At 35.8% G+C, this 14774-nt stretch overlaps 1 protein-coding gene across 1 annotated transcript; it reads right to left on the reverse strand.

The window, feature by feature from the left end:
- Positions 1-7712: 7712 nt before the first annotated feature.
- LOC131799282 (microfibril-associated glycoprotein 4-like) lies at positions 7713-11338 on the reverse strand. Its single transcript, XM_059116994.2, has 6 exons — positions 11204-11338; positions 10157-10246; positions 9671-9927; positions 9456-9567; positions 8490-8873; positions 7713-7975 (listed from the first exon to the last, which is right to left on the reverse strand). Exons 2-6 carry the CDS (start codon positions 10242-10244, stop codon positions 7713-7715), a joined length of 1104 nt encoding a protein of 367 aa, XP_058972977.2. The 5' UTR covers positions 10245-10246; positions 11204-11338.
- Positions 11339-14774: the final 3436 nt, after the last annotated feature.

Raw genomic sequence — 14774 nt, forward strand, 5'->3', positions numbered from 1 at the left:
ACGGAAAATATCCGAAATTTTTTCATGGCGTTAATTACCACACTGCAATATCTTTGACTCGTTTGTTTCAATTTATCAATAGGATCCTTAGAAGCGCATATTCTAAGGGCTTTTTTGAAACACGGTGAAAGAAAAAATATCCAATAGTCTCTCTTTATATGCATTAGTGATGAGTTAGAAAATATGTGTTTTCCTAAAGATTATTTGCATTGGCCTAGTTCTTCTAATGGTTCGAGGGAGCAGCGCCAGAAAAATGAAACACAAGAAATTTAATAATAGTGTAGTTATACTCACCAGTGTAACAAAAACATTGTAGGAAGGTTAGTCCAAGAAAAATATAGATACTGCCAATGATAGCTTCAAGGAAAAACCTGAACTGCATTGCTATACTGAAATTGAAAATTATAACTCCAAGGTATATATTATGATCATGACCCTATGAAAGTCGTCTCAAATTATTAAACTTTCTGTTTTCCTATAAATTTAAATGCTAACAAAGGTCATACAGTTGTTCAGCATATATTTGTCAGCTATTTCTACTAAAATGAACTCTTCATAACCTCGAAATTTCGATAACAAATATATTTTTCGTAGTATTTTTGGAAGTATCGACGCCGTTCTATTGATGGGTTTTTTCATTACCTCTTTTTGGAAATATGATCATTGGGGGAACTTCTCCTAAGTAAAAAAAATTCATCATACAATGATCCACTTACATAATTTAGTTGTAGAAATAGTTGCAGCAGCAGCAAAAGCAGTGGCAATAGTGATCATTATAGTAGAAGTACAAGGAAATATTGATATCCTCTTGTAGAATTATCAATAGTAGTTGTAGAAGTAGTAGTAAATAGTAGTAGTAGTAGTATCTCCAACAGTGTAATTTGAAGAACTAAAAAAAATGATCTTATGGTGAAGAGCAGTACAAATACACCCTGCTACGCTCTCTTATACGAAGACAAACAAAATACTTTGAAATTCAAGTTCTAATCCTTTGTGAAATTGTGGATTAACGGTAAGGTTGACTAAAGTGCAAAAATGAAAAAAAGTTATGAAATGATATATAGATTCTTGGTCAGCAATCCTGCAAATAACTGTACATATTTCACTGGACGAGAGCATAGTAATTAGTATTAAACATGGACGCGTAAGTTTTCCAGGACTCGTTTTGCTCAACACTTTCTGCCACTTTGCCATTTAAAGCGATTCCGAATCGGAGAACATGACAGTCGTATGTTTTATTAATTTGCTTGATACAAATTTTTTAATAAGCCGCAACAAAGTTTGAAGCGGGTTTCCTACCCTCTTTTCGCTCTGTATTACTTCTCTTCTTTACTGTGTTACTTGAAAACTTCATTTCTCTTAGGCAACCAGGATGAAGAAATAATATCTTGGAAATTATTGACATTTACTTAAAACCCGAAAACCTAATCAATTGCGGTCTTGTACTCCTGTTAAAACAGGCTGTCATTAACGACAAGATAACTTAGTTCTATCAACAGAGTTTATAATGCAAATTGGTCCCCGCAAAGGGTTTCTAAGGCTACCTTTTCGAACGCCCCTTACTGAGAGCGTTATTGATGACATCATTTTCATCGTCGATTGACAAAACTCTTGTGAATACCTTGACCTTCTTGCAAAAAATGAACCGGTACAAACTAAATATAAACGATAACGAGCAATAAAAGCAGAAGTCTGATCATATATTTAAATTTGTTTAAATTGCAAATGAAAGCGTCAAATTCAATTCTGTTGGACTTATTTTCATCTCTGTTCTTTTTAGAGACGCGAAATTGTTCTTCCAGTAAAACCAGGCCACTGCGCCCCGGGAAGAGTGCTGTCCTTGATAATAGAAGCCATTTAGGTTGGAGGTATAACAACTGCGATACCACCAGGCTCCGTGCTGGATTTCACTTGCTCTTTCAACAACACCATTCGGATTGACAATTGACAATTCAAGTGATAATTTCAAAGAAAACTTTAAAAGAACTTATTTTAACAATACTGATATGTCACAAAAAAATCTTGATTTGAGTGTGGAGATGCATCTTCGAGAAACGCAGAGAGGTGTGAAAAGCTTAAAAAAAGATTTTAAAAAATAATGATAATACTGATAATGATAATGGTGTAAATAATTATGATAGCAATAACAGTGATAATGACAATGAAATTGATGATGATAATGACATTGATGGCGAATACACTTCCAGTAGTTACTCACCAGCTTGTTTCTCAGTGTGTGCTTTAAAGTCTGAAGAAGAGGTTGGGCCGTCAAATGTAACAACTATTGTAAAAAAAGCTCGTATTTTTGTCCCACTGGGCATGATTGATCAGTGAATACTTTTACATAGTGCGCTGTCGAAATTATACATCGATGTGGTTGAGATTATTTGTTATTTTTGTTTGGTTTGTTTTTTTGTTGTTTGGTCATACAATACATCAAAGGCAGGCAAATCATCAATTTCAATGATGTACACAGCGTCTCCTCTTCCCCAACTTTGTAAATGTCAGCACAGTTTTTCTTTAGAGCTGTGAATGAACGACAAACTTTTCAGGTTTATGTCCTACACATCATTCGTCCTTTTACTGGTTTTTCGTTTCAAAACAGACGGATTTTTTTACCACCGTTAATAGACGTATTTTTGCTCTCTCTTCTATAAAATAGTTTCTTTGATCCAATGTGACGCAGAAACAGTCTCAGGTTGTTGATACAAGAACCTTAAACATTGTGATACAAGAACCTGGGCTTTCGTCCTAGACAACTTACAAGATATATTCTGAGTTTCGGTATGACGTGTTCATTAATTCATCTTTAGTGGATCATAGTTTTTCTAAGAAGTCAGATTTGATGAATTTCCATATCCCCTTAAATGATCCGAAATACTGGTAAGTCAATTAATTATCTAAATGAAAAAACAGTCTCTCCACTGTGAATATATAATTCAACTAACCCAAGAGGATTAGTGAATGAAAACACCATTTGTACTGTTTAGCTTTGAACTGGCAGTTATCTCCACTGAATCCATGACGACAAACGCAACGAAAACCTTTATTGGTGAATCTAGCTTGACAGGTGCCATTGTTCAAACATGGGCTGCTACTGCATGGATTCTGTTGGGAAAAAAAAGTTTAAGACCTCAGCCTAAATTTGTGTGTGACTCCCCTCAGTTTGATAAGAAGGTGCAATTTACTTCGATTTCAAGATATGTGTAACCTTCTTTATTCACAAGAAGAAAGGGAGCATGGTTTTTCTCGGTTGCGTTATTCAACTCGCATTGTTGGTTTCCTCCTTCTACTAATCCAATATAGATTGACACACAGTTAGGCTCCATATAACACATCACTCTGCAGCTACCTTCACTGAACACTTCTGCACTCCTCATCACGTGATTTCTCACGGCCATGTTTGGTATTGGGTCCCAAAGTATGATGTTTCGACAATCATCACCTGTGCGAGAGAAAACGAATCAACCTAATTGTTTAGTTTTCACTTACTCGCGCTAATTTCTTATTTTGACTCACTCACCACTGTTCCATTAAATTACTGTTCCACGGCATGTTTGTGTTGAATTCCACCTGTACTGAACAGTCATTTATAGTGGGATCACTCAAACAAAACAAAGAATAATCGTTCAACTAAACTTTAAGCCATATTTGTCCCGCAATCCTTAATTTTGGTAGTATTTTGAGCGAGTTTGGTGCATCAATTGAACAATTATGGCATAAAATGACGTATGTCTCGTTTCTGTATAATTCCCCTATTTCGTGGAACCTGTATTTAGCGTTCAACCCGTATTAAGCGGTCATCAAGCCATTCCCCATGGGTGACCGCTTATTACAGGTCTGAATGTACCTTGTTGCATGAAAACCTTGAATTGTCTTCTCTTAAGGGGGTTTTCATCCCTTGAAAATTCAATTTTAAGTGATTGGTTTTCATTTCAAAATTTAATCTTTGTGGGTGAATTAACCTATGGCAAAGAAATGTTACGAATAATTATGGGAATATTTTCAAAGCGTTAATAACCGCACCACAATACATTTGAATGGTTTGTTTTAATTCATGAATTTGCTCCTTTTATGCGCGTATTGTGAGGAGGGCTTTTTGTAAACACGATGAAGAAACACGTTATCTAATGGTCTGCAACATAAATATATGTTTTGTAGCTTGTTTTGTTTTCATCGTTATTTGTTTCTTGTATTCCGGATAATAGGAGACATTGTGAATTAGATTAGGTGTATCTGCTTAGAGATTTTGGCTTTGATCATAAGTACTAATAGTGACGCTAAAAAAATAAGACAAAAAAAAGTTAATAGCGGAAATAAACTCATGATCACCTGTGTAACAAAACGGCGTAAAGATTTTTCCAAGAAAATTATTGAGATTGTCAATAATAACCTCAAGGATAAACTTCAAGTGCATTGCTATAAATTGAAAAAATATAGTTTCAAGCTAAAAAAAAGTGGCTATATCAAATTTGTCCTGAGTAATTAAACATTCTGTTTCCTATGAATTTGAATGTGCAGGCCTTCAGCATTTATCCTCAGCTATTTCTACTTCACAGAAATCTTAATTATCACGATATTTCGAAAACGAGTACTTCATTTAGTTATATTATCGCAAGTATCGACGTCATCATGATGACGGGCTTTTTCATCTCCTCACGTGAAAAATGGAAGCTTAGTGGAACTTCTCGCTATTAAATATTCATTTAGGTGAGTAAGTTAACCGCCGCAAAAGGCATAAGAAGAAAAAAATAACGGATCCGTAGAAATTACAAGTCATGTAAACCCTATTAAATTATCAATTTTCTACTCCACTCTCCCAATTTATCGTTAGGTTAGTCACAATATTTTAAAAAGTTTCGTTTAAAACGGAAATGGAATACATTACGCTTACGACATAAGTTTAAAGTTGTTGTCATCTTTAGCCTTTGTTTTTCCTTTCAGCAATAAGTGAGCGTAAATTATTTTACACTCGATTTTTCTCCATTGATCAAAACATGTAATAAATGTCAAAGAGACGTCCCTGAAAGTTTGCTTCAGTATTTTTGTGGCTCTGTCTGTCAGTCTACAAGCAGACAGAGTTGGTATGCAGGCCAAATAAATTTTTGCCGTTAGTATTAAACAGACATGCTACCAATGAAATGTTAGTTGGCATTTGAAATTCAAAGTTTAATTATTTTTCTTTTTTATAAGGTAACCAACCTCTCCAGTACGACGTAATAGAATCCTTCGTTATATACATGAAAATAATAAGTTGTGGCAACTTTGACCGTAAGAATGCGATAGAATGTACTGAATTGTTAATTGGTTAGATTCTCGGTATATTATTCAGAATTTTTCAAAATTATATCTGCCATTAACAAAACTGGTCAAAGCGATATTAATAAGTAGCTCAAAAAGATATTTCTTACCTTGTGATCAATAGTATGTATTTCGTAGTTTGATTCCATGTTTGCTTCGTATCAGGAGTGAAATCGTGTCTTATTAACCTCTACAGAAGTTTTTGAAGTGTTGTCACTATGGTTACAAAACATAACGGTTTGTTTTGCTTTTTGCTGTTTAGCTGTTCAAATTATTAGTAGTCATTAGATCATTGCTTTTATCGTTAACCCTGACACTGCTTGGTTTTATCTCATCACAACCCTGAATGTATCTGAAATAATTCAATAAGGTATAGTGTTTTTGGAAAAAAGTTTAACTTTTAAACCAAACTGCAAATGACTAACTGCGGCCAGTAATGGTGGAGAACAGAAACACAGTGCGCATATATCTTATTGATAAGCTTTATATTGCTAAAACGTTTGTCTCCGTGGCTTTTGTGTGGGCTTGTCACGCAACTCATTCTCTCGTCCGCGGGGGAGGGAATGGGAGAGCTAGAACTTGTTGATTGTAGATAAAAATTTATGGCTGTGACAAAGACCAATAGAGTATTTGATCCTTAACATACTACTAATACAACAAGCCAACTGGGAGCTGGTCGTTATGTTGGTTCCATATATATATATATAGTCATATACATATATGACTTTCATATATTCTTAGCCGCAGCTCTACATATTAACCTGTGGTGACTCTGTCTTGGTGGAGTGATCTTGTCCGTCCACGCTACAGCATCAAATACAAGTAGGAAAGTAAGATGTGATCATGATAAATAAACACTTAACATACAATGTACTTAAGAAGCTGGCTGTCTATTCGAGAAAGGTACAGTTTATCTTTTAATGGTTAAAATGATAAACTTTGCCTACTTTACATTCTCTCTCTGTTTGTCGATGGATTTCTTCGTTTCTACAATCCACATCAATAAACTGATGGAGATTTTACTACTTTAGGAGGTTTGTTTGTCTCACCAAAAGAAACTTCTTTGCACATATATAGCAGATGACATTCAATATCCTATTCACGTCTTAATCGTTTTTTAAATTCTTTTTATTGTATTGTTACGCGGTCATTAATATCCATGTCTATATTTGCAAATTAGTGTTGCAAAGATCGCTAGGGAGAATTGGACTTTTCTGCGCTAAGTTTTGGCGAAATGTAGAGTTTGGCAGAAAGTTGGAGGATTCCATTTCCAATTCTCCCCGGTGATCTTTGCGATCCTAATTTGCTAATTTAGACGCACAAACTACTCATTCTGCGTATAGCATTATTACACTATGTACATGTTCTGATGAACCCTATCTCGTCTTACCTATTACAATGAGCATATCAAGCACGCTCAAATCGTGACCAGCAGAGGTAACTCTGCATTGGATAAGGAACATTTTCATTTTGATAGCGTTGTTATGTCACAAAAGAGTGCGTAATTGTTTTGCTCCCGTTCTGATAATGAAAATAGGAAACCAGAAACCAAAAATTATATACTAGAAATATTATCTATGAGTGTCCTGGAAAGAATGATGGCTACATGTTAAAAATTCGCTTTTTGTCTCCTTAAGCTAGTAAAAATCCGAGACCAAACATTAAAAAAATTAGAGCACGTATTACCCAGAGAGAAAACTTAATCCTCTACTGGGTACCGCGGGGCTTGTATCTGGGTTTATCACCCTGACGTTTTGCTAAGTCAGGCAATGAAACTGAACAAAATGTTTCACATTAGCAATGTTTCCTTCGCGTGGTGCATACACCATGTGTAACTCAATGAAGTATGTTGTAATACAAAACGAGTTGATACTACATAATACGAATGAAACGTCAGAGACATCGTAAACAAAATCCTTATCGGTTGAATGATCTATTCTACCGATTCAACTTTTCAAGTCCTGATTTGAAAAACGTAGCAAGGACCACAATCAATTCCCCAGAAGCTTCCAAGAGAAATTATAAAAGATTATACTCACACAGAAGCAAACAGAAGTCTAAACAAGCTTGAAAGATTAAAACGGTAGGTACCAACTTATTGGTGATTATTTAGTACTGAACATAAATTCATACTAGGCCGACAGGGTTACCCTACCCAGCGGACTAGGCGGATTACCCCACCTGTAATGCAAACGTGATCAAGATGAAATAACAGATTGTATGGACAGCGAGGTTATATTTACCCCACCTAAGCGGGTTACCTCCGATCACCTACCTGAAGTCCCCCACCTCTGCATAAACAGGCCCTAGTCAGTTATTGGTTAATACAGAACATAAATTCAAACATAATTGAGTCGTTGGTTTTTTTTCAAAATAGTACTGTGCTAAAGTTTTGCAATAAAAATAATAGTTCAGAAATCCACTGGTCTTATTTTCATCTCAGTTCTCTTGAGGGAATAATGCTGCCCTCTCCAGTGCAACCAATTCACGCCATCAGCAAAAGAGGAATGGTGACCGACATAATAAAACCCATTCAGATTCGAGTTGTGACATCCTCTGTACCACCAGGCTCCTTTGAATTTAATGGCGCAGTTATAGTCACGATTATCATTATCTTGATCTCTTGTGGTGAATGGCATATTCCGATGCAAAGCGAGAGAGTCACCAGCATTTCCTGACAAAGTGAACAATGTTATTAGCATTCACAATTAACATTACAAATCAAAATTTTATACGGCCTATAGTAAACCGTTAAATGAGTAAAACAGATCAATTTAGCGATAATTAAATTAATTAAAACATATATCTGTGAAATGAATTGATTCATGTAGTAATGCTTATAGGTATATTCGTTGAGATACTTAAAAAGAATTTTCTTCAAATTTGATCATTGTCTGGTGTACGCCGTCCAGGATTGCATGTTGATGAGCTGACTGAGGTTTTAGTAATTCATTTTTTTTTTCGTCCATTGCAAGCTATCGATGTAAAATGATTTAACCAGTTTTTAGGAAATTCGTACTTCCCCATAACGGCAGCATCAGCATAACGCGTTTAACCGAAACCACCTTTTATTTCCCCACGCTCGACCATTCTTCTCTATTTGTTCAAGCCCTTGAGTTTACTAACATACTGATTTTAACACTACCGCTCCCTTCTTAATCTAAAAATAAAAAAACTTTTTGTTTCACCTGAATAATTACCAAGGGTCATCTTGTACATGTCATTCTCACTCATAACACCAAACTTGGAATACTCGGCATAACGAGTATTCCCTTCAAAGTCTTCCAAATCCACACGTAGCATGTTGTTATTATCTGAAGTCAGGCGGTGAATCTTGTCCAATCCCAACCAAAATTCACCATTCAGGTCACCAAAGCCATGTTTGTAATCGATCCAGTTAACGTAGAAATCAACCGAGCCGTTCAGTCTCTTCTGAAACACAGTCCATCCTCCACCCAGCGTCGTTTGGTCACACAATACCTCAAAGGCTTGCAAATTATCAGCCTTAATAGTGTACATACCATCTTCTCTTTCCCCAGCTTTGTAAATGTCAGCACAATTTTTCTTTAGAGCTGTGAATAAATGAGAAAATTGTCAGGTTTGATGTCTAACACATCATTTGTCCTTTTGCATTTTCATTTAGCTGCAAAAGAAAGTAATACTATTTTTTTCTGTAGAACTAAAATTATTCCAAGGATTCTCCCTTCATTATTTCTCAAAGAGAAAAAAATCGTAGATTTCATCTGGCTCTTAAATGTTTACAACTTTTAAAACGCCTTTTTGTTGCCTTGAAACCAGTATTTAAGAATTAGAAAAAAACTGAAAGATATACATTTTTTTATAACCGTAAATTGTGTTTTTTACTCTCTTTTCAGTAAAATGCGTTCTTTAATCCAATGCAATATGAGATACAAGAGGATACTTGAACAAGAACCTTAAAAATTAGGGCTTATGTCCTACACAACTTATAGGATCTATTCGGACTTTGGGTATGACGCGTTCATTAATTCGTCTTCAGTGGATAATTGATTGTCTAAGGAGTCAAATTTGATGAATTTCCAAATCCCCTCAAATGAACCGCAATGAACCAATAACTTCGAACAAAAAAAGTAGATCAACGTAAGAAGCTGAGCAAATGACAAGGCAGATTTAACCTTGGCAGTTTTCTCCAGTAAATCCATCACGACAAACACAACGAAAACCTTTACTGGTGAATCCAGCTTGACAGGTGCCATTGTTCAAACACGAGCTGCTGCTACATGGATTCTGTTGGCAAAAACAAAAGTTAAAAAAGTGGAGGCTGATTTTGCCTAAAAATTGAAAATTGATTGTCTGACTTCCCTCAGTTTGATAAGAATGTGAAATTTACCTCGATTGCAAGATATGTGTAACCTTCTTTATTCACAAGAAGAAATGGAGCTTGGTTTTTCTCGGTTGCGTTATTCAACTCGCAGTTTTGGTTTTCTCCCTCTACTGGTCCAATATTGATGGACACACAATTAGGCTCCACATAACACATCAACCTGCAGCTCCCAACGTTCGGCACTTTTGCACTTTTGATCACGTGATTTCTCATTGCCATATTTGGTTTTGGGTCCCTAAATATGATATTTCGACAATCGTCACCTGTGCGAGAGAAAACGAATCAACCTGTTTTGACTTGGTAAAGAAGCGCATTAAAGAATGTTATCTCAATATCTTATTGCATGTAAACCTTACATAGTCTTCTCTAAGGGGGATTTTTTACGTTATTCGCTCTGATCAGCAGGTAGCGTATAATTATAGTTCTTGAAATAATTTCATAAACATAGAGGTGCGGTGAAGCTTAAAAAATTACCATGGGAATCATACTCACCAGTGCTACAAAAACATGGCGTGGAGATTATTCCAAGGAAAATAAATAGATTGCTGATGATAGCTTCAAGGTAAAACTTTAACTGCATCGCTATAAATTGATTCGAAAAGTATAACTTCATGGTTAGAATCATGTTCTCATCAAAGTCGTCCTAAGTCATTAAACATTCTGTTTTCCGATGAATTTGAATGTTAGTAAAGGTCATGCAGGTGTTCAGCTTTTATTTCTCAGCTATTTCTACTTAAAGCAACTCCTAATTATTACGATATTACGAAAACGAAAACTTCGTTTAGTTAGGTGATCGGAAGACTTTATTCTCCTTATGGGCTTTTATCAATTCCTCTCTTTAAATATATTCAACCAAGGTGGAACTTTTCGTGATTAAATATTCATCAAAGTAGCTGAAATAACCACCGCAAAGGCAAATAATAATGAAAATGAAGGATCATAGAAATTTATTACAAGTCATTCACACCTCGGTAAATTATCAATTTTCTACTCTACTCTCCCAAATTATCTCTTGGTTAGTCGTAATAGCTTATAAAGGTTCGATGAAGACTGAAATCGCCGAACACATCGCACTTATGACATGAGATTCTTAAGCCTGCGTTGTAACTTGCGGCAACTGATTTGAGTGCATTTATTTGTACTCGCCAACGATTTGTCTCCACCGATGAAAATTTTTGATAAATATCGGAGGGACGGCCCAAAGTTTGCTTAAGTAGTTTTGTGGCTCTGCCTGTCACAGAGTTGCCACCCAGGCCAAATAAAGTTTTGCAGTTCATATGAAACAGACATGCTACCTATGAAATGTCAGATGGCATCTGAAATTATTTAATTATTTTCCTTTTTTTTCGGAGTCACAAAGTTCTCCAGCACGATTGAACAGAATTCTACGTTATTAATATAGAGTTTAAGTTTGTGGCAACTTTGACTTGTAGAATGCGATAAAATGATTAGATTCGCGGTATTTTGTACAATTTTTTTTCTGAACTACGCCTGCAGTCAGCAAAACTGCTAAAAGCAATATTCATAAGCAGCTCTTACCTTCAGACCAATAATATGCTTCTCGTATTTGATTCCGTGTTTGTTTCGTAACAGAAGTGAAAATCGTATATTGTTTACCTCTACTTAGGTTTTTGAAGTGTTGTAACCATGGTTAGAAAACATAAGCGTTTGATTTTGCTTCTACCTGTTCAGCTGTTCAAATTGTTTGTAGTCATCAGAACGTAGCTTTTATATTTAACCCTCAGACTGACTGGTTTTATCTTGGTAAACCTGAGTATATTTGAAATACTTCAATAAGGTAGGGGGTTTATGAAAACAGAAATGAATATTGTGTCTTGATAACCACTATACAGAAGTTTTCGAAGTGTTGTAACTATGGTTACAAAACAAAACGGTCTGTTTTTTTTTCGCTGTTCAGCTGTTCAAATTGTTGACAGTCATCAGATCACAGCTTTCATCGTTAACCCTCAGACTGACTGGTTTTGTCTAACTAGTTATATCTTATTTTGACTCGGTAAAGGAGCACATCAAAGCACACTATCCGGCTTAATACCTTACTGCATAAAGATCTTACAGAGTCCTCCCTATACGCGATTTTCATTTCTTTGAATTTCAATCTAACTGGGAGGTTTTCACCACCTCAAAGTCGTCTTAGTGGGTGAGCTTACCAGTGATTAGGAAAATTTAAGGAAAGCTCGGCAATATTTTCTTGATATTAATGATGGCTTTTTCAATAAGGTGAAGAAACACGTTGGCTTACAGTCTGTAAATATACATAGGTACTTTATTGTTAACAACTAGAGCAATGGTTGCTCTGACGAAGGGCTAACGCTCGAAACATCAGCTTTTTTACTCTTTAAAGTGGCCAACTGCTTACGTTTTCAACCTAGCTGTTAACACTAAATTACCTGCTACACACTCCCACCGACGCAGCACCACAGTTTCTTTAGAAACTTACCCCCTTTATTCATTTGTAAATATACATGGCTTGTTTGGTGCCCATCGTAACTTGTCTCCTGCTTTCCCTAATAGGAGACATATTGAGTTAGATAAGGATTGTCTACTTATTAAAGGTTATTTGCTTCGATCGGCGGTTAAACGTTACATAGTTCGTGTAATGGTTTCGAAAAGAACGATGAAACAGAACAGATTTAAAAGCGGGAAATCAAACTCACCAGTGCAAGAGAAGTATGGGGGAAAAGTTGTTCCCAGAAAAATATCGAGATTGCTAAGGAAAAGCTTTCACAGCATCGCTGCAAATAAATAGACATAAATTCAAGGTGAAAATTATGATCGTGGCCATATTAAAGTTGTTGGTGGCTCTCAGATAATAATTATCTCGATCTTTAGTGATAAACGGCATATAAGCCAGGTTATGAATATTTACGCTCAACATGAGAAATTAACAATTTTTTCAACAATGAGCTGTTCATAAAACAAAACCTGTGGTGAAATATAAGATTAATAAGATTTAAGAAATTTGACATGAATTGAAAGAATTGTAATTGATCTCTACATGGAAGTAATTTTGCAAAAAAACACTCCCCCTTCCTCCTATTATAGTACTATCAGAGGAGAAATTACCGAATCAAGAGGATTGATTTGATGGTGTTAAAAAGAAAGGACTTAGAAAAGTGAACTTAGTTGCTGAGAAAATAAATCGCTGAGTTTTCATCGAGACGACAAGATATTTCACCTTTCCAATCCATATGCTTTTAGGACAGCAAAAAGGAAAAAAATGCTGCGAACAGACGTGTTGCTGAAGGTCGAGTGCTCGTGCCAAAACAACACGTTATTATTAAGATCCTTTTCATTGTCATCGATCAGTTAAACTCCTTTCAACGGGGCCTTTAGCCTTGTGCAAAAATGGACCGGTACAAATTATTTAATAATTTAACCCATCCGTGCTTCGCGTCAAGGCTTGAAGAACGAGATTTGACGTCACCCGCGCTTGAATAAGTCAGCAAAAGTCCCAACCCTCTTGCTGAGAGGGATTTTTAACGAAATGATGTGACAATCAACCCGATTTTATAGTTGTAATGTTTGCTTACCGACCAAACCGCGAAATGAAAATGCGAAACGGATTTTTCTTGAAGATGAATACATTCTTTTGAGCAAAGCACATTTTTCGCGTATGTTTGGGATGAATTTTAATTGGGGTGCAGTATGTAAGTAGGTGTAACGAGAAACGCCCCCATATCAGCTTGGTAAGGGACGTTAGAGGTTGCAGTACTGTTTGTATCTGTACGCTTTCCTTCAGTTAAGTATATGTTCTCTGTGTTCTTCGAGATTTATTGTACGATCATTCATTCTGTCTTCTCTTCGTTTCGTTAGCATTTGAGATTAAGACTGTCGAGAATTTATCAGAACCGGTGTGTCCAAAATAAATAGCGAGGCACTCATCGCTGGTGTCTCCCATTGAGAGAAAGCATCCTCGTGAATTTTAAATGTTCAGCCAGCAATCATTAACGTGTTCCCGGTTTTTATTCTTATTTTAAAATCGACAAGTAGTACTTCGTAGCCATTCTCATAAGTATGTTTCATAAGTGTAAAATTATATTCCTTTCAAGGTTATATTTTCAACACAGAAGCATCCACTGCAAGCTTAAGTTTATACCGAGCTTGATGTGTTCCGGAATCGCATCTTTTCAAACATGTTCTTCTCGATCAAAATTTTGTTTGACAAGTAATTATAAAATATCACTTTGCAGCTATCCTCACTAGAAAATGCGTTCAGGAGGTGTTCCAAAAGTCCAAACATTTCTCTCGCTTTTCAAAATAAACGCTAAATTAAAAAGTATAGTCGAATGTGCATTTGACTGATGTGGTACCTCGATTCTTTCGCACTAGAAACATAACATTCCTTTCACCTAAAAGATGACGTCAATTACAATGCAATGCTGGCAACGTGCATGCAATTATATGGATGTTTTCTTCCTTTGAGAGCTCATCGATCAAATTCAAATTAGATGGACCGACAAATCATATGACAAGGAAAGAGCTAAAATTATTTAAAATCATCCTAAAGCCTATGAGACATCTTAAAATTGTTCCAAAAATGCACATTCCTCAGAAACGGTAACGAAGATGATAAATATGAATTCTGGGCCAGGCATGTAATTTTTTGCATCTATTGCTTACTACTTATTTAAAAGGGCGGTTAATCGGCGTTGTGTAATTTGCTCTGTAACGTAAATTAAAAAATGTCGGTTAATTCGTGATGTTGTGTACAAATAATCATCGTGGAAACCGGAGCCGGTTCCTCATTGTCGGAAAAATTCTTAAAGACCACTCAATCGCACGATGTTTACAGGCCCTTTGACTTTATAAATGAAGTGAGACTGAGATAAATACAGGGAAACTTGAACTATATTTATTTTGAAAATATCAACACCATGGTGCACCTTGGATTTGTTGGTCATTAATTTCAAAACCAATTTTTTACGCGATTTGTTCTTCATTACATTCCGAATATAAGGAAAGTAGATCATGACTACCTTTCACTATGGGACACGTTTAATTCCTCCGAGAGCACCCAAAAGTTCGGGCTATCTAAGTTAGATTGACACTTATGGATACGGTAGACCGTGGCGGGTGTCCTTCGCAAAAG

This window comes from Pocillopora verrucosa, chromosome 3 (assembly GCF_036669915.1).
Source record: "Pocillopora verrucosa isolate sample1 chromosome 3, ASM3666991v2, whole genome shotgun sequence".
Classification (NCBI taxonomy): Eukaryota; Metazoa; Cnidaria; class Anthozoa; order Scleractinia; family Pocilloporidae; genus Pocillopora; species Pocillopora verrucosa.

Coding starts and splice junctions, on each gene's coding strand:
- LOC131799282 (XM_059116994.2), bottom strand. CDS start 10,244: ATGCAGTTAAAGTTTTACCTTGAAGCTATCATCAGCAATCTATTTATT. Junction 8,874..9,455: donor TACTGGAGAAAACTGCCAAG/GTTAAATCTGCC, acceptor ATTTATTCACAG/CTCTAAAGAAAAATTGTGCT. Junction 7,976..8,489: donor GACCCTTGGTAATTATTCAG/GTGAAACAAAAA, acceptor TCACTTTGTCAG/GAAATGCTGGTGACTCTCTC.